This window comes from Pygoscelis adeliae, unplaced genomic scaffold, assembly GCF_000699105.1.
Source record: "Pygoscelis adeliae isolate BGI_AS28 unplaced genomic scaffold, ASM69910v1 Scaffold85, whole genome shotgun sequence".
NCBI classification, from domain to species: domain Eukaryota; kingdom Metazoa; phylum Chordata; class Aves; order Sphenisciformes; family Spheniscidae; genus Pygoscelis; species Pygoscelis adeliae.
This window is the reverse complement of record NW_008824900.1, coordinates 6,674,280-6,700,291: the sequence shown is the minus strand read 5'-3', so window position 1 is coordinate 6,700,291 and position 26,012 is coordinate 6,674,280. Positions and strand designations below refer to the sequence as shown.

General features: G+C 41.8%; 2 protein-coding genes across 2 annotated transcripts in view; one reads left to right on the top strand and one right to left on the bottom strand.

The window, feature by feature from the left end:
- The window catches only part of LOC103917634 (nodal modulator 1), a 31,210-nt gene extending 30,798 nt beyond the window's left edge, over window positions 1-412 (bottom strand). Inside the window, exon 1 of the mRNA XM_009324821.1 lies at window positions 326-412. Coding sequence (XP_009323096.1) covers window positions 326-412 — 87 coding nt within the window. The remainder of the gene's footprint in view (window positions 1-325) is intronic.
- Window positions 413-1,085: 673 nt separating this feature from the next.
- On the top strand, window positions 1,086-26,012 carry LOC103917633 (multidrug resistance-associated protein 6-like; the record flags this gene model as incomplete). The annotated part of the gene is made up of 30 exons (XM_009324820.1): window positions 1,086-1,265; window positions 1,626-1,751; window positions 2,405-2,542; window positions 4,214-4,339; window positions 4,922-4,983; window positions 5,763-5,894; window positions 6,487-6,699; window positions 7,565-7,742; window positions 8,195-8,356; window positions 9,931-10,023; window positions 10,574-10,777; window positions 11,391-11,537; window positions 12,233-12,330; window positions 12,624-12,683; window positions 13,411-13,537; window positions 14,008-14,184; window positions 14,608-14,775; window positions 16,318-16,501; window positions 16,979-17,042; window positions 17,563-17,683; window positions 18,576-18,783; window positions 19,878-20,188; window positions 20,943-21,142; window positions 21,832-21,958; window positions 22,568-22,669; window positions 23,413-23,559; window positions 24,116-24,274; window positions 24,516-24,682; window positions 25,157-25,351; window positions 25,904-26,012. Coding segments are annotated over 30 exons (4,485 nt in total), but the record flags the coding sequence as incomplete, so codon positions are not given.

Sequence of the window (26,012 nt, the reverse complement as noted above, 5' to 3'; positions counted from 1 at the left end):
CCTCCAGCCGGGTGGCACTTGCCAGCGTGGTACTTGAGTAAGGCGGCTGACACACTGTAAGCGGTGAGGTGTATTTCCGTCAGAGGTTGCTGGTGTTACGGACTTTGCCTCCCAGGGACAAGTTTTCACCCAAATAGAGAACAGCTCAAGTCTGGATACAGTTACAGCAAATTTGATGAGAGTTGTGTGGGAGCGTGCAGTCCGGCTGCACTGCTGAAGGGTATTGAAATGAGTCCCTTTATTGTCTGCAGAAAGTATCTGCTGAATGACCCACTACAGAAATACCTTTGAAAGGGCTCTAATGAGTTGATCGGTCCAGACTCACATGGATGGAGTCATCGCTCACATCAATCCTCAAGGTTGATAAACTCCCATAATAATTTGTGAGCCGTGATCTGCTTTCTCTTTTCATCGAGTGATTCCCTTAGCCTTGCTTTGCATCATATCCTCCACATAAAGGACTCGAACCACCTCCACAAGCTGCTGAAGAAAAAATACTCTCGCCTGTTCATCTAGTTCACTGTATTTTTTAGTATTTAGTATTATTAAATCCAACTATGTTTAGTCAAAAAAATTACAAAAGGATTATAAATACAGCTGAGGAAATGCAGCTGCGATGCAGTTTATGCACTAGGACACTTCTTTCCTCCTAATCTCCATTTCACTGGTCATTCCCTACTGACTATTCTGATGGTTCCCAAATGCTGATCATCTTTTTCATTCCCAGATTACTTTTTCTCATTCCACATTCAATAACTTAAATTTCCTCTCTTTTTTTTCTCTCTAGTTATGATACATAATGTCCTTTCTTTGGCATCTTTCACTTTTCCAACCTTTTTTTCCCCCCTCTCTTTCTACTTCCATTCCCTCCAAAATGCTACTGCTGAGTCCTCCCTCCCTCACCTGTGACACCTTACTGTTCTCCAGCAGCCCCTCCGTTGCCAAATGTTTTTTACATTTGAAACCCTAAATCAAATTCCTCTAACATTATAGTAGATCTCAGTTGTAGCATTAGCAGCTTGCATTAGCTGGTGAAATTCTACATACGTTAGCTTTACTGTTTCACTTCTGTGTTGATTCTGTGACAGGACTGGAACCAGACATGGTATACAAACACCCCAAGATTTACCTGGTGCTTTGAGAGTACAGTCATTGCTTGGATCCCTTGTGCCTATCTTTGGATCTGTTTTCCTTTCTACTACTTGTATCTTCGACAGAAAAACAAAGGCTATATCAGGATGTCCCACATTTTCAAAACCAAAATGGTAAGGGTGGAGGATGGGGTTTGGTCCTAGCATTATCAAAACTTCGATGCAGAACTTAATTTTTCTAAATCGTTAATCCTTTTCTGATGATCCATCTCGGTGTTTGCTTTGACATTTACTGACTCAGGTAAAGTCAGGTCAGTATAAATCAAGTAAAGTTTTAGGAAGAACTGTCATAAGATCTTCTCCCCTGTACTTCTATTCGGTTCCCCGCGTTACTTCCCATAACGCTCTCTATCCCAAACCTGCTCTTCCACCTCTCCAGTCTTACCGCCCAGGCTGCTTGGAGCATTCAGTTCAGTAGATCATCCCATCATCATTTCAGTCCATTCCAACGTGTGTTTGCTGTCTCTGCCCCAGGTCCTTGGATTCATCCTGGTAATACTGTGTTTTTCTAATGTCTTCTTCGTACTGTGGGAAATAAGCCAAGGAATCCCACGGGCTCCAGCATTCTTCATTAGCCCTGCCATGGTGGGAATCACAATGGTAATTCTTCCTTTGATTTATCTGCATGTGGCCCAGCTTAGCCCTCCTGGGGTGGATCTTGTATTTCCCATGTTTCTCAGTGTCTTTGAGCACTAAGATAACTGATGGGGAGTAGTTCTGGCTGGAGACATGCTTTGTGAGTTTCTGCTGTGTGATGCAGCAGGGGTTTGGAGTTGGGGCAGACCACTGGGTCTACAGCTACGGTATAGAGCCCTGTAGGCAGAGTACACCTCACAAGAGCCGAGGTAGCAGTAGTGTTTAGAAAGAGGTTTCACAACAACAAGACAAGATCTAGTTTCTCATCACCACGGTATGCGATTTAGTATGGTTTAGAATGAAATGGGATTTCTGTTCAACCTAGATGCCTATCCTCCTCTTCTGTCATTGCATCTTCACAGCCTAGATCCTCCCAGCCTGTTGGCCCACTTGTAGTTTTATTATTTGCCCTTTCTGGAGAGACATTCTTGAGTGCAAAATTGCACGTAATACTTTTCAGTTTTAGCCTTTTAGGAACAATACTGCAGCTCTGAACATCTTGAAATGTTTGGGCAAGAAACTGACTGATTTTTCTCTATTGTATCCGTTAATTTGATAATAATGTTTGGCATTCCGTTACCAGCTATTTATTTAGACAAATTTGTACTTCCTCGCAGATCCTTGCCATGTTCCTTACCCAGGCAGAAAGAATGATGGGCATCCAGTCTTCAGGCATCCTGTTGATTTACTGGCTGCTCTCATTTGTGGCTGCAGTTGTGATGTTTAGTTCCAAAGTCCAACATGCCCTGGAAAGAGTAAGTGAAATCACGTATCTTTAACGTGCAGGGGTATGAAGTCTCTAAACAACAGGGCTCTTTTTGCCTCGTTGATTGTGAGGTGGAGAACCAAATTCCTCTCAAGATACGTGCTGAGAAAAATGATTGATGATACTTTGTCATCTCCATCCATATTATCCCTTTCAGTGTGGATAGAGTGTGGTTTTCTGAGAACTTGGCAGACTTCATATGTGAATAAAAGCAAAATGAATATAAACGTTGTCACTAAAAACTGGCCTTCTGCCAGGTTTTGTATCAGCATAAATATGTTGATATATGACACATTTTTATTATTTGGATATTTGTGATGAATGTTTATTTGTGGAGGAGTGCTGGCTGGGTTTACACATCTGAGACTTACTGTCAGTGGCCATTTTCCTTAGGCAAACAGTTATACCTTTCTATCACAACAAGGAATAAACAAAAGTTTGTTACCTGTGTGTTTAAGTAATAGGCAAAAAATAGGCAGCAACTAAACAAAAGACAGTTGGGAACTTGCTTGTTCCTGCTGTGTTGAATGATACTCAGGCACCAGGCCTCTTGTAGAAATAACAGTTTGCCACTTCTTGCTACCAAAATACAGTTCCAAAAATACTCAGACTTTTTCCTTGGTTTTTCCTCTTTCTCATTCACAAAATTAGTTAGAGAGCCCTTCATGGAGCCCCTTAGACACACCATTTGTAATAAAAACTGGCAGCTGCTTTATTATGTCAACAACTCATCCCACTAGGTGAGCAAGGAGCTTGTATCCCTCAGAGCACCAAAAATTCCCTGAATAATGATGCAATGTGGACATCTGACTTGACTAGACTGCTATAAAGCCTCATGATAAAACCGTCACTATAAATATGTCCATTATTTAGCATTTTCTGATATTCCAGTTTCAGGAGTTATCTATTTAAGTAGCTCTACATAACTACAGTTTAAATAAATGCACCTCATGCTTTGAACCAAAACTCAGAGCTTATGGCTGGTAGAACATGAGAAACCATTTTTCTCTGCTGATTTCACATTGTGGTTTAACCCCAGCCAGCAACTAAGTCCCACACAGCCGCTCGCTCACTCCCCCTCCGGTGGGATGGGGAGAGAATCAGAAGGGTAAAAGTGAGAAAAATCATGGGTTGAGATAAAGACAGTTTAATAGGTAAAGCAAAAGCAGCACACACAAGCAAAGCAAAACAAGGCATTCATTCACTCCTTCCCATGGGCAGGCAGGTGCTCAGCCATCTCCAGGAAAGCAGGGCTCCATCACGCATAACAGTGACTTGGGAAGACAAACACCATCACTCCAAACGTGCCCCCCCTTCCTTCTTCTTCCCCCGGCTTTATATGCTGAGCATGACACCATATGGTGTGGAATATCCCTTTGGTCAGTTGGGGTCAGCTGTCCTGGCTGTGTCCCCTCCCAACTGCTTGTGCACCCCCAGCACTCGCTGGTGGGGTGGGGTGAGAAGCAGAAAAGGCCTTGACTCTGTGTCAGCACTGCTCAGCAGTAACGAAAACATCCCTGTGTTATCAACACTGTTTCCAGCACAAATCCAAAACATAGGCCCATACTTGCTACTGTGAAGAAAATTAAGTCTATCCCAGCCAAAACCAGCACACATGTGAAGGTTCTTACCTCATTCTCAACAGTATTCTGTTTCGTAGGGCTTCCTGGAAGACCATTTCCACCACGTTACAACTTACCTTTACGCTAGCCTTGTGCTAGGAGAACTTGTGTTATTCTGCTTAGTTGATAACCCTCCCTTCTTCTCTAAAGCTGTCAACGCTCCTGTAAGTACAGTGTAGCTTTACATAATATGTTGCTTCATTGCTCAAACAGGAATTTAAATTTATGGGGATACACAGGAACATGAGTATCTGGGAGATGTAAGATGCATCATTCTGTATGAAGGCTGACGGTTTTAAAAGGTAACCGGCAGAATTTGAGTTAACAGTACTCTGTCTCTCTATGTATGTTTTGAAAAACTAAAAAACTTTTCTATCCATACTCGTGTTTATTTTCACTGAAACCAGTAGATAGGGCTTATATTGCTTCCTCATGCTCTCCTGTGCAGCAGTACTCTATTTGAGGTATGAGTATGGCAGAGCTCGGTGCTTCAGAAAATAAATGTCTTTGGGTATGAAGAATAATATTCTTTGTTCCTCCATCTGAGACATTATTCAAAGTCTAATTCTCCAAAGTCTCCCAATCCCATTGATCCTCCACAATACATTTACACTGTCAGGGTCAATGAATGGGGTGTGTATAACTTTTTGATTGCTTTTCCTGGGGAAGCGCAGAAGGGGATTATATTCATCTGACACATGCCCTTTTCTATATATAAATATCACCCATGTTTTTCCTCCCATCAGAATCAGTGTCCAGAAGCCAGCACCTCTTTTCTTTCCAAAATCACATACGGGTGGTTCTCTGGGTAAGAAAACACAGAAAAAGATGTGGTTTTGCTAGAATATCAGAAAAAGACAGCAGCATGAGAGAGGATGTAGATGACAGCCAGTAACAAATATCTCAGCCCCCAAGTTAGCTTATGCAGTGAGGATTTAAATTCTTTCTCTGGGGACTTGAGGTATTCTCACAAGATCAAATTACAAAAATGTAACTTACTTTTCTCAAAGTAGTTCAAAACACAAATTTGTGATTCTAGATAATTCTCTTCCCCCTTCCAACTACCCCTCCAGTGCCCTCCCAATCTTGAAATAGACCTCAGCAATCTCAAAAGATCACTGTACACCAACCACAGCCCTATCTGCCTGCCAGACCTTCCTGTAACAAATTCTGGGCAAGGGGAAAATAGCGAATGAGGACATTGGCCCAGCCTGCTGCTTAGCATTCAGAAGTAAAATGATTACATACCTTGGGCCTAGTGTCCGCAATGATAAGACCTCATCTGTGTTTCACTGAACTTTGTCCTCCACTATCCAAGACCCAACTCTCAGTATGGACTAGAAATTAGGGCTTCCTGGCAATTCCTCATTATGTTGACAGAAGATAGCATAGGAATTTGAAGCAAAACTGCTGTTCCTGAACATTCATATTTATTCTGGGAAAGGATAGTCCCGAGTAGTGTTTTATGTATGTAAGTCCCTATATGCTCACTATGGTGCACTAACTTAAAGCCCAGCTGTTTTGAAAACGTTACGTGCACAACAAATCCTTCTGTGCTTACCTTACAGCAGTCTGTGTGTTCTCCAGGCTTGTCTGGAAAGGCTGTCAGCAGTCCTTGGGAGTGGATGACTTGTGGCCAGTGAGGAAAGAGGACTCCTCTGAAGAAATTGTTGCCTGGGCTGAAAGAGAGTGGAAGAAGTGTCATAGCAGAAGCCGGCAGTGAGTACTTGATCTAGAGAATGTGTCATGGGCTCAGCTAGGCAGTTTCTTTCTTGCCTCTAGATGACATAAGCAAATACGCTCACAGGTGCTGGTGTGCCATCTCAGAACAGGCTTTAATCCCCTCCATTCCCCACAGAGTGCTAGACAGACTGCTTCAGCACATATTCAGGCTCTGAACACAAGCTCTGCTAGGTGCTTGCTATCTGGATAAGAGAATGGTTGAAAGATTCAATCCCACTGAATTATTTGTCTGTTAAACAAGAAGGAGAAAAGGATAGTGTACATAAAGTGGTCCAAGTAACACTCTGCTATGAAAACTTGGGGGTCTTTACTCTTCAGTGGGTGAGCACTCAGTGAGTGAGTTCCTTTGTGCAAAATCTGACTTTAAGTGTTGAAATCTGGAGAACATCCTTCCAATCCTGGAAGCACGGAACTGTAAGTTTTTTGTGAGAGGGATCATTTTTTGATGAGCATTTATACTGGACATGGCATGAGACCCAGTGTGAGATACTTAATGATTTTTTTGAAAGCACGAGATCCCCAAGTTTTCTCCAATTGTAGCTAGCTTTCTCATTGTTTCTTTCTTTAGAAAAATGGAGTCTGCTACATTTAAAAAGGGTCAGAAGAGTGAAACTGGCATAGCAGAAGCTGAAGAGACAGAGGTTCTACTGCAATCAGAGCACAGCCAGAGCAGGCCCTTACTGAAAGTGTTTTGGAGCATGTTTGGAACCTATTTCCTTCTCAGCACTGTCTGCTTAATTATCTGTGATGTCTTCTTGTTCTCCATCCCAAAGTTACTGAGGTATGTGCATATTTATAATGTATTTCTATCATGTGTACAAGATTGCTGTGTGCATGAGCTCACACAGAGATGTATAGGCCAGCACCTGCAGAGGTGGACACACAAACACATCTTTTGAAATCTCCTATTGCTGATGAAAAGAGCTGGATTGTCATTTGTGCTAAGCCCACAGTCAATTCAGTGGGGGGAAAAAAAACAAACCACTGTCTAAAGCTGTGCACAGTTTCTCCACTGCTGTATTCCAACAGTGGAAAGAACAGGCTGCACTAAGCCTTTTGACAACTTTACTAGAACAGGAGTTATTTGATGGTTCTACATATCATATCATGTGCACAGGCTGTCAGCCACTTGCTGTAGTCTTAAGGCTCCGTGTTCCCTGACTAATTATAAAGAGCACATCTGTGCATCCTACACATCTTAAATAGCTTCTTTAGTCAGTTGACATAATGCTTTGTGGATTGTGTTGGTACAATACAAACCTGCATTACAGTATATTTTCAAGGGCAAAATCACTTCTTAGGTTAAGAGAAGTTCTGGAAATGTCAATGACTTCCTTAGATTATGGCTCCCAATTTGCACATTTCTGACAAATTCATGAAATTCAGGAGCCATTCTTAACACTGAAAATGAGGTCTCCCCTGAGAAGATGCTGAGATCAGAGATTGCTTCAAAACCAAGAGTGGCTAAAAGTCAGGATACTATAAGACATAGGATACTCAGCAGTTTCTCCAACTCTACTGCTATTTTACTGATAAACATCAGCCAGAGAGAATACAGAAAAATCCCTGGGTTTTCTGCATTTTTGTGTGTCTGATATTTCATCAGTTCTACATGGATTCATCAACATTTTGCTCCTGTCTTGCAGCCTTTTCCTGGAGTTCATTGAAGATCAAGAAGCACCTAGCTGGCATGGTTATTTCTATGCCTTCACTATGTTCCTTTTGGCTTGTCTCCAGACTCTGTTTGAACAACGATATATGTACATGTGTCTTGTTCTGGGGTTGAGACTGAAAACTGCAGTAACAGGGCTTGTGTACAGGAAGGTGAGTCTGTACCTTCCTTTTCAGCTTCACTTTTTTCTAGCCCTAGATTAGTAGTTACAACATTGTTGGTACATTGTTCTTAACATATCAGGGGAGATGTTACTAGAAACTACTTTTAGGATGTAATTCTGTGCTATATTCATCTCTGAACAGTATGTGGGAGGTATTTTACTGTTTGTTTTTTCAGATCTTGCCTCTGAAGGAAAAGCCAAGTAAAGGAAAAAGTAAAAAGCAACATAAACTTTCTTATGCTGTAGATTATGGTTGGGAAAAGGAGTAAATTCTTCATCCTAAAGTGAAGTCACATATTCCAGGCAACAGCGTGTTTTCAGTACCTAGGATTTGACATTTTTCTCCATCTCTTCTTTTTCTATCTTTATAAGGAAAAGTTGTTTGATTTTTGGACCAAAGCTGTTTGATGATGCCTTTCCTTTCTTCTCTACCCTGTCTAGATCCTGGTTATGTCAAATGCATCAAGGAAAGCAGCAACAGTAGGTGAAATTGTTAATCTCATATCTGTTGATGTCCAAAAGCTAATGGATCTGATTATCTATTTTAATGGGACCTGGCTTGCTCCTATTCGGATTATCATCTGCTTTGTCTTCCTGTGGCAGGTAAAATATGATGACAATACTTATCAATCCCTTTCTATGCTAGGTATCAAAGGAAAGAGGAGCTTTCAAAATTCTGCTTAGAGCTTTGCTGGCCTGAATAACCTGAAATTGCCATATTTTTCTTAGCTCTGTAGCATGGTGGATTCACTTTGCTTTTTAGAAGATATTTTTATTGGTACAGAATTCTTACCTAATCCTTCACTTCATCTTCTCACCTGTGTATTCAGCATTCAGTCTTTTTTAGGGAAAAGACTGTGAGTGTGATTATTCTGAGCTGACTGATAAACTTCTGCCTCAAATTTTACTCTCTTTTCAACCAAAATGTGGTAGAAAATGTGGTAGCCCAGTGCAGGCTGAGAGTCCAGTTCCAGCTCCTCAGCACAGTTACAGAACATAAAGGGGAATGGATTGAAATAGCAACTTGACATACTTCATCCTGAAGCCTGATTACCACAAGATCAGTGAAACAGTTTGAAGCAAAATTATATGATATTCAAAAAGAGTATTGGATACACTGAATTTCATAGGTATCAAGGAGTTTAGCAAGGAGAGAATAAAACCTGAATTATAAATAAAAGAGGATAATCTAAAAGATCCTTTTTTTCCCCTAATTCAATGTATGGCATTTTCTGAGCAGGATAAAGTCCTATTTCTTAGTCCCTGTTTTTGGCAGCACACCAAATGGAAGTATGAGCACTATAGAGACAGTTGATTCCCAGGAGCTTTCCAGAGGCGTTTGAGACCTTCCTTTGCTAACCAGGATGGACCATGCCTTGTGCCTGGCAGGATGCTATGACCTTGGAAAATTAGTAGCCATGCTATAGACTGTTGAAAAATCATCATCCCTTTTCTAGCCATGTTGACAAGCTGAATGTGGTTGCATGTAGTTGGAGCATAATTAGCACTTTGTTTGCTAGTGTTCATAGACCATTTGTGTAGAGAATACTTTTATCTCTCTGTGTATACCAGCACTCACCTCTCTAGCAAATGTAAGCTGTCTGTAGAGAGATGTAACTAAACCATGAGAAACAAGCTCTCTATTTTGATATGCAAGTCACTATGAACCCTGGTATCCAAGAGCTGTCCCAAGAGTATGTGGCACAGTATAATGCTACCATTTCATCTCACTAGTTGATGTAAATTCAGACAAGCTGGGTTTGTTGAGGGTTTGAGTTTGTTTTTTAAACAAAACCCAGTTTTGTTTTGGGTCACTTATTTATGCCAGCCAAAAGGTGTCCTCCTTAACACATCCAAGAACAGATGGGAAGAAAGAGAAATTACTTGAATTGCCAGCATGCTTCTGGATCGCTTTCAGCACTAATCTAGTTCCTAAAAGGGAAGCAAATAAATTCATCACAGCATGATGACAGGAGTTACCCTGCCTGGAGAGTTAACAATCCACAGTGCTTAGGGAGCACAATTCCCAGGAAAGGCAAAGGCAAGATTAAAGCATTAGCCATGAGGGATGTTAGGCATAAGTTCAAATAAGAGGGAAGGTGAACGAAAGGGAATAGAAAACAGTTGTTTCTAGTAATCACCAGAACTTCCTCCCCTTTCCTTTTCTCTCCTGGCAGCTTCTTGGGCCATCTGCCTTGACTTCGATTGCTGTATTCCTTTTTCTTTTGCCTCTGAATTTCGCGATCACCAAGAAGAGGAGTCAGTTCCAGGTATGTTTTGCTTCATAAAAATGAAGTGGTTTATTGACTTGAATTATGCTAGGATACTACTTTTAAATCCAAGTTAAAGGCTGCCATGCTCTTCCACGAAAGGATCACATGGAACCCAAGGCTACTGATGATTACAGTAGGCATGCATTTGGGGTGGGGGGGGAAGGTATTGTACTGAAGCGTGTCACTAACATTCAACATCAAGTAATGGCTTAGTATTTATTATTCATGCTGATGATGACTGTCTGAAGGAACACAGGAGGATTCGAAGCATGCTAAGTTTCTTGAAGTTTAGAGTAAGCTCTTGCATGTTCAGTCTTTTATCTTGTTTACCCACCTCTTCTGTGGTTTTTTATGTATTGCCAGTAAAAATAAAGCTCTGAAGATGAAAAGCAAAATATTTCCCAGCCTGGAAGATTCATAAGCAAAACAGTATACACAGCTCAACTGCAGGAAAATTTCGTCAGAATTCATAAGGTGTTTTTTTCAGAATAATTGCACCGTTAAACATTCAACCTATTAAATGATAAAACTCAAACATTTATTACAGGAGACCCAGATGAAACATAAAGATGAGCGGGCCAAACTCACCAATGCCATTCTCAGCAACATTAAAGTAATCAAACTGTATGGCTGGGAGAAAACCTTCATGGAGAAAGTGCTCGGTATCCGGAAGCAAGAACTTCAGGCCCTAAAAAGATCTCAGATTCTCTTCTCAGCATCTCTAGCTTCTTTCCATTCATCAACTTTCCTGGTGAGTGGTTCACCTTCCTACATAAAACACATGCTATTACTTCCATTTCTGTTTGTACTCCTGTCTGGACAGATTTTTCCTGTGAGACAGCTAAAGATAATGTCTGCCCAGAGGAGCTGGTGGTCTCAGAGGAGTTGCTGAGCCCCAGTGGAATCAGCCACACAGGCATTTACACTGTCCTAACAGTTCCATGGACAAGTCACCTGGTCTGGCAGTGTGCTCCAGGCAGACTGAGCCTGCTTTGCAAGAACCACCTGCAGACCTCCAGCTACAGGTTCATGGCACAGTCAGCAGCAGCACAAGCCACTTTTGCACTTGCTGATGCAGCTCAGCCATATGTGTTTTCAATGGGAAATGGCTGTGCTTTCACCTTGCTGTGGTTGCAGCATCAAAACTTCCTTAAAGCAGAACAAACGTCAAATGATCAGACTTTGTTTTGTCACCAACGTGCAAGACTTTTGCCTATATTTGCAGGATGGGTACCCTGTATATGGGTGATAGCCTGGATTTAACTAAATGGGTTCCAGAGTCTGTAGGAAAAGGCCTGTCACCCTTGAACCATTCTCTTCCCTGACTGAAGCAAATGGTTTGCTTTTCCTTTGCTCCCTTTCAGATTGCATTTGTCATGTTTGCTATCTACACGCTGGTGGATAACACACACATCCTGGATGCTCAGAAGGCCTTTGTATCTTTAACACTGATCAACATTCTCAACACTGCGCACTCCTTCCTGCCGTTCTCCATAAACGCTGCTGTCCAGGTTAACTGCAGGCTATGTTCCTTTTTCTTTGGCCATAAGTGGTTTTTTACATATCATCATTAAAAGGTAGGGATTTCTTAGGGCTTTGAACGTCAGGGCTAGCTATTTAGTTGCTATTGTGAAACAGTGAAGTGCAAGGACTTGCAGCTAAAGGTACTTTGTAGTACTGTTTTTCAGAAAGGCTCCATATATTGACAAAATAGTCACCAAGAACAACTCTTAAGTCTTTTGGGGTGAATGACAAGGACCATTAGATCTCAGAGGTGCTTCCAGTTCTGTTTCTAATCACAGAAATCAGAATAGATGGAGCAAAGTCTCCATGGGAGATCAGTGGAAATCCTGCTAGCCCAGGCCAGAGAGAAAAGCAAATCATTGATCAGTAAGAAATTGGGAAATTGCACTTCCCTCTTGCACCCCAAGAAGACTGTCACAACTCTTTATGTACAGAAGCAACCACTGGAAAGATTGCAGGAAGAATTGGAGAAAAAAGCACCAATTTCACTGTGTGAACACAAAACACGGGGAAGAATATGGGGTTTTTGCTAAGCTAAGTGGAAATAAAGGCAGTTAACATAAGGAAGAGCTGCATTTGTCCACCTGAGCTTACACCATCTGCAACATAGCACCTAGTCAACATGGGTCTTAGCTTCCTTTCTATTTTAAATCTTATTCTTTTGTGTGCTTCTTCATTTCAGGCCAAAGTTTCTTTAAACCGCTTAGCAGCTTTTCTGAATCTGGACGAACTGAATCCTGAGAGCTCAAGCAGAAACACTTCTGACTGTGGTAAGCTTTTGTGTTAGCATTGTTGTCTTACAAGAGGAGTAGCTTCCATTGTTCAGCTTCCACTCTTAGGGTGCCTACCATACTCAAGAGAGAAAAGTGTTTGCCCCTTACTGTCTCTCAGGCCTATTTATTTCTAACAATGAAATCTAATCTGGTAATTAACCCCTTCTTTTCATACTTAAGGTTCATTTTATGTAATATAAATACACACTGAAACATAAAGTCACATAAATAGGGATGTTTCTGTACCTACCTTTGACTTTATAAATGTTCTATTTCTCTTTATATTTTAGTACAGGCAAGTATCACCATAAGAAATGGGACTTTCTGCTGGAGCAAAGAAATTTCTCCTTGTCTTAGAAGGTACAGACTTACCCTTAGTCATCTCAATTCTGTAGGTCAGGGTAGATGCTGAATGAACTAATTCCTCAGGGCCTAAGTGAAACCAGTGTGGAATATCTGGAGGCTTCTGACTTTGCTTCATATTTAATGTTGAATTCTAAAAATTATAAAGTCAGACAAAATGTCTGCTTTATCTTGCTTCTGTGCTTGGGAGCACATAAATGGGTAGGTACCTGTATCTGGATGTTGCCTTAATACATGGAGACTGCTTTCTTTACACAATTTTCTTGTCCAAATATGAAATTACAGTAATTTAAGTAAAAAAAGTAGAATTGATGGTGCACATTATATATGACATCAGTACATGCTTATTTCAAAAGGCATTGCACTTTTAGAGAAGAAACAGTGTTGAAAAGTTATGATGTTCAGGAATGTTTTAAATCCAGTGCTTTGGGCTGGCCTATCTCCAGAGTGGGAACCTGCGTCTTGGATCTGGGTTTGAAACTCAGATGGGGATGTGGATGAAGACTTTCTGGTTGGAGGTGTCTTTGAAGGGATGACTCATGTTCTGCTGCAAAAAGTCAGCATGACAGGAAGAGTAACCCTGTGCACCTGAGGCCTCAAGTATGAAATTAGGGGGTTTAGTTGGTATATTTTTATTGCTACAAGACAATAGCAAGAATTTTGGTCATTTTCTTTTCAGAAAGAGTATCTAAGAGGTGATAATAGACTAATCTTTTCTCTATAGGATAGATCTTACCGTGCCCCAAGGCTCCTTGCTTGCTGTAGTTGGCCAGGTGGGTGCTGGAAAATCCTCCTTGCTGTCAGCGTTACTTGGTGAGCTGGAGAAGACAGACGGCTGCGTGACCATGAAGGTAAATTTTCCCCTGAGCATTTGCTTCTAATTAGGCTGTCTTCAGGAACAGTAAGTTATTAACCAAGACATCAAGTACTTGATGAAAACCCATTTACTGCTGAATTTTAACAAAGGCTGTATGTAGCAGCCTGCATTTAATTATCTGAAGGTGCTTGAGACCTCTTGGATGAGCCTGGCCCTCAGGAATGGGAACTGGAACAGGACTTCAAAGATCCTGTTCCATTTCCCACTCTGACAGTGAGCTCAGGTGGCATTGTGGTAAATCATGTCACCTGTTTCCTCCTTTGTAAGATAATGAAAGTGCAGACTCATATTTTGTAAAGCCCTCTGAGACTTGTCAACAGTGATGATCATTCCAGATTTCTATAAAGCTAACTGGGAGAGTTTTTCTTTAAAGACGGGTCCCCACAGTGTCAAGTTGAGCTTATGAAAAAGATTGTTAACATTCTTCCACTTCCATTTTTATAGGGCACCGCAGCTTATGTCCCCCAGCAAGCTTGGATACAAAATGCTTCAGTGGAAGATAATATTCTCTTTGGGAAAGAGATGGATGAAACATGGTTCAACAGAGTGATAGATGCTTGTGCACTGCAACCTGATTTGGAGAGCTTCCCTGCAGGGCAGAAGAGTGAAATAGGAGAGAAGGTACTGGCTTAGGTTTATATTTTGGCCAACTTTTCCGTGAGTAGCTACAACTTTGGGCGTCCTGCTTAAAACACCTACAAGAGGACTAAACTTGCAGGAGGGAGATGCTCAGTAATTTCTGAAAAGTCGGGCCATGATTTAACAGGGTCTGAAGCCCACCTCCTGACAGTTAACCTAACCAGAGATATGAGAGATGCTTAAGACAAAAATCAACAAATCCAGGTCATTCCTGGGTCCTCTTTTGCAGGAGAGTGGAGTTGCTCAATAGAATCTGCCTCTGCATCTCAAGAGCCCTATTTGGAGGAAGGGAGAGAAGCACTGATTTAAAAATAAGGAAGTCATAAAACCTCAGTGTGAAATGGAGCCAACAGTTGGCAAATATGCTGTAGCTTTGGAATAAACAGTGTCAATACATTTTTACAGGGCATAAATATATCTGGAGGGCAGAAGCAAAGAGTGAACCTTGCTCGTGCCGTGTACCAGAAGGCTTCGATTTACCTTCTAGATGACCCTCTCTCAGCTGTTGATGCCCATGTTGGACAGCACATTTTTGAACATGTTCTTGGACGCAATGGCTTACTGAAGCACAAGGTGCGTTATAAATCCTGAACTGTAAGAGATTGCAAAATGTATGCAATTATCAGGGCCCTGAAACGATTCCAGTAAGGTGGGTTACTCACTGTATCAAAGGCTCCCAAATTCTTTTTTGCTAGTGGCAGCAGGTACTACCGTTAACAACAGTGGAAGTGGAATGGGTAACTTCTGCAGTCCACACAGCACATGGAAGTCCTGCAGTGAATCTCACCTAGGAGGCGGAAGACTGAAAAGTTAGGTTCTCCTGAACGACTGTCTTAATCCTCATGCAAACCACGTGCCTAGTTCCAGCCTTACTTCTACAGCAAGTTTATAGTTCTTTGGTCTTCCGTCAACATTATCCTTCTCCCTTTTTGAGATTTACTTCTAGTATAATTAGGAAGAGCTGTCTGATCTCTTCCAGCTCACTGTATCTTATCATAATGTCTAATGCTATCACTTTTGAATAGTTCAGTGGCACCTTTACAGTTCTTACCACCCTAATGGTCATCACTTAAACTTCAGTCTTAAAATCCATGTTAAACACTTCTTTTCCATTCTTTTTTGCTAGTGGCAGCAGGTACTACCATTATAGTTGGTACGGTACACAACATTGGTTGTGTTTTGTTATTCCTTGGTATTTCTCTGCTGTCAAGCAATCTGGATAATAAATGTGGTTACAAGAGAAGGGATGCTACAGCAGCTCTGTTTGTTTCATGGTATAAATTGCCTACAAATACTTGATTCAATTTCACATTGTAGAAGGAAAATAGGTAATTTCTTTCATTAGAAAGTCCAATTAAAACAGACATGTCTGATTACAAATACCTTTCTCTTCATGTGTAGATTGGTTGCAAGTATCAGAATGTAATTATTGTGTTGAAACATAGAAAGACTGGCAAAGAAAGAAGGTATCAGACTTAAGCGGTACTCAGAGGGCTTGATTGTATATTAGAAATACATGACATACCAATTTTTTATCTAGGGAAAAATTACTTTTCTTATGTCCTTCCCTACATGCAGTTATCTGTGCAAATATGCTCAGAAATTTAAATGACAAGGAGCTGCACTCTAACTCCATTCAGAGTGATGAAGATTTCAAGCACAAATTTGACTGTGAAATATTGATATCAGTGACAATAAATGTGACGTACTATTCAATTAACATCATTCTACTTAAGAGCTTCAGCCTGAGGGGAATTAACAACACGAAACTGGTCAGTGAGCCAAGCAAAAGGTCCGCCTACGCACAGGGTGCTAGCCTGGGACTAGCCATCCTCACTCTTTTATGCTGTGCGTGACACAAAGCAAGTTGATTCATGCCTCCCACTCCCAAGTTCTGCACTTTCAAAATGGGCACAAAGCTGTGCTGCAAAGATAAACTTCATCGAAGAGAGAGTCAGAAGTAATAGGAATAAATAACAAAAATATCTCCAAGTTAGTAAAAATCATAGCTCACACTGAGTACATGTCTGTCTTCAGAAGACAGCTGACTGCAACAGCTCAAGTGAGCAGGGAAACACCAGAACAATTGTAACTGTTTTCTCTTTATTCAAGCAGACTCGTGTGCTGGTGACTCACACAGTCAACATTTTGCCTCAAGTGGACAACATTGTTTTGCTGGTGGATGGAACGATCTCAGAAATTGGTTCCTACCAAGAACTTTTACAGAGAAATGGGGCCTTTGCAGAATTTCTTCATTCACGCGTTGCTGCAGAAGAGAAGGCAGGCGCTGGTTTTCCAGGTAACCCAAATGAGTTGGAATCATTCTTCCTAGTTCTATCAGTCAGTTGTTTCCTTAATATTATACTTAACATTAAAGAATGGGGGGGTGGCCTGCTGCTGTTCACAGTTGGGAAGAGAGAAAAGAGAATAAAACTGGAAAAACCAGTCTTACATTTGTTCTATTATGGACATTTAAAGCAGACATCCAATCACAGTAAGCTGTCGCTTTGTGTGGGGAAAAATATGCCTGTCAAATTAGCTGACTAATCACCTTAAAATTGGTTCTTGAATAAACAGTTCCATCTTAGTAGACAACAATCATGCAGTAAACAGAATTACCCACTATACGTGCTATTCTTCAAGCCTCACCTTGATATTTCTACCCTTAACAATTCTTTGTAATGAATCTTTCTTCCATATTACCAGTCTCTCAAAGGCTATACAGGACAAAACAGGATTCTAAAGCATTTAGAAAAAAAATGCATTTATTTCACAGCTATAGGAGACACCAACGGCACCATCACCTCTAGAAATGGTCCATCACAGGAGAGGCTCTTTAGGTAAGCTTAAAGCTGTCTCAGACACTGAAGAACTTGCTCCAAAAACCCATACAAGCTTACATGGAGGCTCCAAGTATGATACAGGTTTGGGATTGATCTGTAAATTAATAATAAAAGCAAACAAGCTGAACTCAAGAATAGGTAAGAAACTGCTCTTGAATGTGGATGTTGACTAACATTTTCTCCATATTTCACAAGGAGGCAGAATTTGTTCAGAGCTCACGTACAAGGCATGTTGATACATTTGCTTGCTGTTCACTTCCCACTGGGGCTGTAAGGTCTGACTCATTTCAAACCAGCCACAGCTAGTGAATGCTTAAAGCCTCTGTTTGTTAATAGCTTGACAAAGCCCAGTGCCTGTGATAAATATGGACAATGGTTGGGGTCACTCTGGAGGACCCCGAAAACTGCAGCCCTCAAAATAGGCACAAATATAGGGGTGGATGGGTAAGGAAATCCAGCTTTAAAATACGCATTGCCTTGGCTAAAAATTGAAAGGATTTTTGTTTTATTTATGAAGTGATGATTCAGTCAAATCTTCTGCTATGGGAAGGGAGATCATTCCTGTAAGTCAAGACTGTACCACTGCTGCAGACACCAAAGGAAGATTAACCAAAGGAGAGAAAACTCAGCATGGCAGGGTAAGCACAGCACCTTCTGTAAAGACAAGGACACATACCATGGGTTTATTACTGACCCGCTTGAGGAGAGAGATCCTGAATCAAGAGTTGACCTGAAGGGGGAAAGCACGCTGAGGCAATCAGCATGAGGTGGTGGTAAGGGACAGAAGAGGATGGATTATAAGGGACTTGTGATCTTGAGTCTGTCCACAGACTCTTGAGGCTGGTGGGAAGGGGCAAAGAGGCACATCACTGTTCTCATTGTGCCCAAGGGAAACACCTCAAAAGGCTGAGGCAAGGAGGGTACTGTGAAAGGAAAGAAGCAGACGTGGGATTCCAGCTAGAAGGAGTCGGGCATGGATGAGGTGTGTATTCAGGGCACATTGTAGCAGCAGTAAAACGTGGGAAGGAAACAAATACCTGAGGCTACACACGGGTACCGAGAAGAGATGAGAGTAAGAAGTCTGACACCCCCAGAGGGTGCTCTTCCCCTGGAGAAGCACAGTATTGGCCAGACTGAGATTCTCCTCACCTCTGCCGATCAGCAGTTAACTCACACAAGCAGTCAGCAGGATACATGATAGTTCTCACTCACACCAACAACAAATGAAAACCACTGCCTGGCATAAGGAAAGCCTTACGTGCATTCCAGCAGTAACACGAGCCTATTGCAATAACATTCATCAGTTGATAATAATCACTCATTAACACCATGGATTTATTTAAGTATGGCTTCATTATTCATCCATGAGGAAAACAAAAGAAAGAATTAACATGGTTGCTATGGCCCGTGACATATAACTGAGTAAGTATGCCATAATAAATCATTCCTTGTTTCAGAGCTGCTTTTCCTTGCTAACAAACTTGATCCTCCCAACCTCTTCTATTTTTCCCCCCAATTGTTTCGCTCTAGGTTAATACTTTGATTTATGCAGCTTACCTGAAGGCAACAGGCTTACCGCTGTGCGTGTGCATCATTCTGTTGTTCACATGTCAGCAAGCCGTGTCATTTTCTCGTGGCTATTGGCTCAGCATGTGGACAGATGACCCTGTTCACAATGGGACACAACAGCACACAGAGCTGAGAGCTGGAGTCTTTGGTGCACTAGGAGTCGTTCAAGGTTCGTTTAACTTGCCCACCTACTTCTGCTCTGTATTTCTATCTCCCTTTCCCATATCCAGGATGTTTTCTCAGAATATAAACAAGTGCATACCCATGGGCTTTTAGCCTCCTGGGCTTTTGGCACCAGCCCTAGAGGTTTGGCATGGGAGCGAAAACTACAGGCTCTGACGCACAGAGAGGATTTCTAAGGGATCTGAACAATATTTCCGGTGTTACAGCCTGAAATTCTACTTCATGGTATGCTAGAAGTAATCTCCTGTGCCCTTCAGCAAACCATGACGAATAGTGTCTTCCTTTATATTTCCTGCTGGAACTAAATGACCTGAGCCCCTAAAAAACATTCAGCAATAGAAGAACAACATCATCCTTATTTTTCTATCCCGCCCCCTTGTATCCAACATCTTCTGCATATCTTTCTTCCTCTTATCCCTTTCTATTCCTCCAACATAAATTAATCATATCAAAGTGCAAGCGGTGGCTCTTCTCCATGCTGAATTAAACCTTGGTGTAGGTCTTTGAGTGTAAAGAGAGAGAAAAAGAAGAACTTGTGGAACTTTACATTTCTTTAAATCTTTCTCTTTAAAAATGGCCACAATTCTTTCAGTCACTCTAAAAAAAAAGAAAAAAAATCACTTGTTTTAGGACAGAAATCAAATCTGGAAAAATCTCAGCCCAAGTGACAAAAGATTGAGAAAGCTTTGAACAAGTTGAAAAGAGTGGGAAGGGTTGGGTACCCTTCTGTGCTAACAGTGAGTCTGTAGGCAGGAAACCTAAGACTTTGAATAATTCAAAGTAATTCCAGTCAAGCTCATTTTGTGAAGAATAAAGAATTTGTCCTGTGCGTTTAAGTTGCTGAATCCATGGCCCCATCAAGCTTGCTTAGAAGGTCTTCCGCCCCTCTGTAACAACCCTACAGAAAGGGTAGTCTACCCTGCAGTTCTGAGGCTTGGTTTAATTGCTACCAAAGAGAAAGTCAACTCCTTTCACTAGTATAGCATGCACAGTACTAACTGAAAATCATGATCTCACAAAAGGGAACTTCAAGGTGAGTTTGTTCAGACCTAGTAACAATTATTATCTTTTATATTACAGCCCTTGGCAGATTTGCCTCCACAGCAGCAGTCCTTCTAGGTGGCGTGTTAGCATCGCACAAGCTGTTTCTGCAGCTGCTGAGGAACGTTGCTAGATCCCCAATGGTCTTCTTTGAGCAAACACCCATTGGTAACTTGCTGAACCACTTCTCCAGAGAAATGGATGCTATTGATTCTGTCATCCCTGACAAGCTGAAGTCCTTGCTGGGATTCTTGTTCAACTTGCTGGAGATCTACCTTGTGATTATAGTGGCTACACCAAGAGCAGCAATGGCTATAGTGCCCCTGACTGTTCTTTATGCTGCATTCCAGGTAGGAACTCATAGAGATACACAGACAGGAGAGGCTGAAGCAGCATAGCCGTGTCCCTGCAGAAAGCCTCCTTCCATTTCTTAGGAGCGGAGACGTGCAGAAACTAGTTTCATCATCTTGAATTGCATCTGAACAAGAGTAATGTTAGTGGCTCTCTCCCCATCACCTCAGCCTTCCAAAGCATCCCAGAGACCTCACAAAGAGGGTTGTGCTTTTCTGATGTCCAGATCAAATCCTACCTACAGCTATACTCCTTGTCTCCATTAGTGTAAATGCAATATTAAGACCAAAAGAGTTTTTCCTTTCCTCCAGAATTCCTACCCTGCTTTTTAATATATCCATGTATGCCATGCAGCTCTCCCATTGGGCTCTGAAACCTCAAATGCTTTGTCAGCTAAGACTGAACATAAGGGAAGGGCAAGTAAGGGTGCAAGTACACCTCTGTTCTCCATCAAGCAAAGGGCTGGTCTATAGGAGAAAGTAAGTGTGAGTTTAGAGGCTTTGCAAGTTCGGATTACCCTGGCTTCTTTGCATTAACTAACCATTGGGTTATTTTTTATGAAGGTAGGACATAACACAGGCAGAAACGCTACCTAACCTTTTAAGGACATCTCCTATATGTACATTAGATTTTATAACACCAGAATAGTACATACTATTGCACTTGTTGAGCCCTTCCCAAATTTTCTGTGGAGCACCTCCATGGAGGCGTAAACCTTCTAATCACTTCCCCTTCCATTTCCCTTCGTACCAGCATTTCTATGTTACCACCTCCTGCCAGCTGAGACGCATAGAGGCTGCCAGCAGGTCACCCATCTACTCCCACATTTCAGAAACTTTCCAAGGGAGCAGTGTGATCCGTGCTTACAAGGACCAGGAGAGGTTTATTTTGAAGAGCAATTTTCTAGTGGATGAGAATCAGCGAATATGCTTCCCTGGAGCAGTTGCTGACAGGTACAAATCTGCAGTGTAAAGAAAATGATAGTTTATTCCCATGGCCTTGGTGAGTGGAGATGGCTGCTCTTGGGGCTTGGGTGGAGGTGCGCAGAAGATGAAACAGTGATGCAGTGTTTTGGGGGTAGGGTAGCCTCTTTCATTATTACTCGCACTGCGCCCCTCTCTGGCAACATGCTTCTCACATGGCCAATATGCTCCCATCTCTGTTGTGTGGCTAGCCACACACACATGCTGACACACAGCTAGAGGTATCACTTGGTGTCCAAAATGCAGGAAGCTGTAGTACATGCCTGGTGAGGCCCATCATCACATGACAGAGTGCGTGAGGCATGCAGAACCCATCAGACAGTAGAGCCATCAGCCACCAGTCATGAAACAGGTGAGGAGTACCAGAAGGAGTGAGAGATGTTAGACCAGCTTATCCAAGAAGCTGTGTGCTGGCTGCTGTCATCCAACAGGCCTTGGAGAAAATCCTAACAGAGACCATAAGCCAACCAGTTTGGACAACTGGAGCCATTAATGAGCTACAAGGTGGCTGGATAAGAGCAAGCAGGGCATGACAAGAACTTTGTTGAGCACCCTGCACCCCAGCAGCTCCGCAAGTGTTTTGCAAAGTCATCACAGATGCTGTTGAGAGAAAGGAAGAGAGCACCCAGCAACAGCCCTGTACTCTCCTCCTCTTGCAGGTGGCTTGCAACAAACCTGGAGTTTCTAGGCAATGGCATCGTGTTGTTTGCAGCACTATTTGCAGCAATGGGCAGAACAGATCTTAGTCCAGGAACTGCTGGCTTCTCCATTTCATGTGCTCTTCAGGTAACTCGGCATTGAAGTAATACCATGCTTGCCTTTCATCAAAAGCAACTTGCATTTTAATTTCTGCTACCATTTTAATTTCTAAGAAATTATGAACTATTTCTGGGGCTTTCTAGATGCCTTCTCCTACCAAACCCTGCTGTCATTGCTGAAACCCAGAGCATCTGGAGCACACGGCCCCTTAGAGAGAATGAACCTGATAAACATAAGCACCAGCTATCTTTGTCCTCCTGCATATGAACTCACGCTTCAGTCACAGCATGCTCTGAGCAACTGAAGCATGGTCTTCACTGTCTGTCTTACCTGCTTGTAGACTAGTTACACAGCAACCTAAGAAATAGTCACACTATCTTTTAGCACCCAAGTCAGTAGCATTTCATTCTCTATAAACTCGCTGAGAATAAACTATGGGGGGAGCCGGCTAGGCTCTTTAAACACGGCTTTACAAACTTTCACAAGGATCCATGGTTATTTTTTAGCCTTCTAAGGGATGATTTCTCAAGTAATTAGCTGATGAGGAGGTCTTAAACACTAAGACAAAGTACCAGATACCTCACAAGTACAGGTCAAGACTTACTTTTTCTGCCCAAATGCTTCTGTTTCTGCTAGATAACTGGTGTTCTGAACTGGATGGTGCGCTCCTGGACGGAAATAGAGAACAACATTGTTTCTGTGGAGAGAGTGAGAGAATACTTGAGGACTCCTAAGGAGGTAGCTAACAAACTACTGACCTTACTAGCGGAGGTGAACATCTCTGCAAACTAAATGAGTGACACTTCTGTTCCACCTGGACAAACCCCCTAGTTTTCCCTGTCTAAAAGGCCAGTTATGTTTCCTTTAAGGAACTGCAGCATTTGGTTTTTATCCAAGTGAATAAGCTTGTTTTATAACCTCTGATCATCGTTATTTCCTTAAGAGAGTTAAGCATTAGATTGCCATTAAAATAGCCTCACTTGGTAACAGTCATGGAATGAGCTGTAGTTTCTGCCCATATTTGGAGTATGTATTTATTGTGCGAGTTCAGATGCAACTCTCCGATAACTGATGGCTGCTAGATAGCCTTTTAGCCACTAAAAGTCTCCAGTGCAATCATTTTTGTTCTGTAATCTTTATTTCTCCATATGCTGATCTGAGATCCTACTAAAGGGGACTTTCACAGTCCTGTTTACAGGGGCATATAAATCTTTTTTTATTGGACCACTCGGTGTCAGAACTCTCGACACGCAAACAAATGTTTATCCCCATTTTCGGTTAAGATGATTGGCATCTTTGCACAAAATGAAAAGTCAACATTTGCAATATGAAAGTTAGAGGCCTTTTTCTCTTTTGGACACAGTAAACAGATCAGGGGAATTTGGCACAGATGTCTTCATAAGCTTCCTGTTTCAGAATGGCCAGTTGGTTTGGTAATTAAAATCAGCTTTATACATTGCTGTTTGTTTTCATCTATTTAGGCACCCTGGACTCTGAATGGCAAACTTCAAGGTCAAGTTTGGCTCACTGAAGGAAGAATTGAATTTAGAAACTATAGTTTGCGATACAGGCCAAATTTGGACTTAGCACTGAAGCATGTCAATCTAACCATCAATGGGCGAGAGAAGGTAGGCAAAGCCACTTGTTTCAGAAGAGCTACAAAGTGTGAACAGTGCTTTGCAGTGATCAGATGTGGGCAGATACAGTCCCTGCCCTACACCAAGACATAGTAACTTGTAAGCGTGAAAGCTGCGGTAAGGTATGAGCCCATCTATCACACTGCACACCTCTTCTAGTACAAAGTAGTGTTTCCAGGATTGCTGCATACAGTAGATGTTCTTCTGAATGAAATTTCATTTCACAGAGGGTTAGCAGAGTTACAGCAAAGGAAGTTTGCTTTTTGAATCTAGTGCCACATCAAGTCCCTGTTCTAGCTGCTAAGTCTTATAGTTATTCTTCCCACCAAAGGCTTTCAAGATTCCTTTTCGTACAAAACAATTACAAATTATAAACGATTCCTTTTAAGAACATATTGCTAGACTACGTGAATCTTGAACAGCCCTGAAGATTTGATCCTGCAAAGCTGTCTCTCTTCAAAAGGCCAAGAGGAACTACATGACAGGTCTGTCCAACTGTGGAAAACGATCAACATCAAAACCAAAAGCTTTCCGTTGCACTTTACAGATCGGCATAACCGGAAGAACAGGAGCTGGGAAATCTACTCTTGCTGTGGGATTGCTGCGATTAGTGGAAGCTGCGGAAGGAGCGATCCTAATTGATGGACTAGATATTGCTCAGCTAGGTCTCCATGACCTTAGAACAAAGATAACTGTCATTCCCCAGGTATGAAATTAATTTCCAAAATGCTTCAGCAGTGTTGTAAGTCTTAACACCTAGGAAGGGTTTATAAAGATTCTGTGAGAGGAGGGATATGCAGAAATTTCAAAGTTAGAAATAACCTCTATGGCATGTTAGTCTCCCATTCAATATAGCATTAGTCACAGATTTGCACCCAGCTGGGAAAACTGGAGAGCTCATTTTTATAATTCATTTCAGGAGTTGTTTGTACTGTCTCTGTGCTCAGGATCCAGTTTTGTTTTCTGGCTCTCTAAGAATGAATCTCGATCCATTAAACCGATACACTGATGCAGACATCTGGACAGCTTTGGAACTGACTCAGCTCAAGAACTTTGTTGCAGATTTGCCGGATCAGTTGGAATATAAATGCACTGACGAAGGGGAAAACCTAAGGTACCTTATCTGCAGAAAGACAGTGGCAGGGCAGTGCCAGCCCGTGGGCTGGGAGAACATCGAGCTAGTGGGACAAGGAGTCTAATTAATTTTTTAAAAATAAAATTTTAAAAAAATGGTTCCCAGACAGCAAATTGCTGCATTATTGTCCTGTTTAGCAGCATGAAATCAAGTCATAAGACGCCGAGTGGAAGACCTTTGAGACTTAATCATTGTGGTGGCTTGTGTTTGTGCAGTACTTAAAACACTGGAACCCTGTTCCAAGTGCAGATCTCCTGGGTGCTATAGTAATACACTCCCTTCATTTCCTTAGGTTGTTTCATGCTGTTACCTGCAGTGCCACCAGCCTCAATCACCCTTTCAGGGAAAGGGAACAATCACCTTTTCATTACTATTTTCAAGTTAGTCATGTATTCTGACCCCAGGGAAAAGTGACTACTGCTCTCAGTTTACCATCCCTCTTCTTACTTGCAGCACGGGTCAGAAACAGCTGCTTTGTCTGGCCAGAGCACTTCTTCGGAAAGCCAAAATCCTCATTCTAGATGAGGCCACAGCAGCAGTAGATTTAGAAACTGATCTTCAGATTCAATCCACCCTGAGGGCTCAGTTCAAAGACAGCACAGTGTTAACAATAGCTCACCGGATAAACACCGTCATGGACTGCGACAGGTAATATCTTCAGCCACTTTCCTAAAGAGGAAGGAAGACACAGGCAACCTGTGCGAACTAGACAAACCACAGAGCGTTAGTGAACAGCAATTTCATTTCTGTCCTTTTCTTGTTTAACCCTCAAAGCTTTGCTTTAGAAATTGTAGGAGCTATCTTACATCAGCTAGGCACCAATAGGTTAATCGAAGATCATTTATTCCCAGATGATGTATTTCATTCTGTGTCATACACCTTTTTCCCCCACTGACAGCAAAACCATGGCTGCAGGTCTTCACTTCATCCTAAAATCATAAAGCTAAAATACACGTTCACAAATCTTACTCCAGTCTCAGTTGCCATAAAACTCTCCTCCTGCAAACTCAGTACTTGAATAGTCACTCATCAGAAACCTGTTTCTATCCCACAGCTGTTTCCCAGCTGGAAAGCTGCTGGAAAGCTTGGTTGAATAACAAGCAAGTACTGAAATTCATTTTAGAAATCAGTAGAAATAACTAAGTTTATTACAGCTGCCGGTGTATCCCCAAGCTTACACTTCTGTTTTAATGTTCACAGAATTTTGGTCTTGGAAAACGGTCGCATAGCTGAATTCGATACTCTGGAACACTTAATAGCTCAGAAGGGACTGTTCTACAGACTGATGGAAGAATCAGGCCTTGCATGA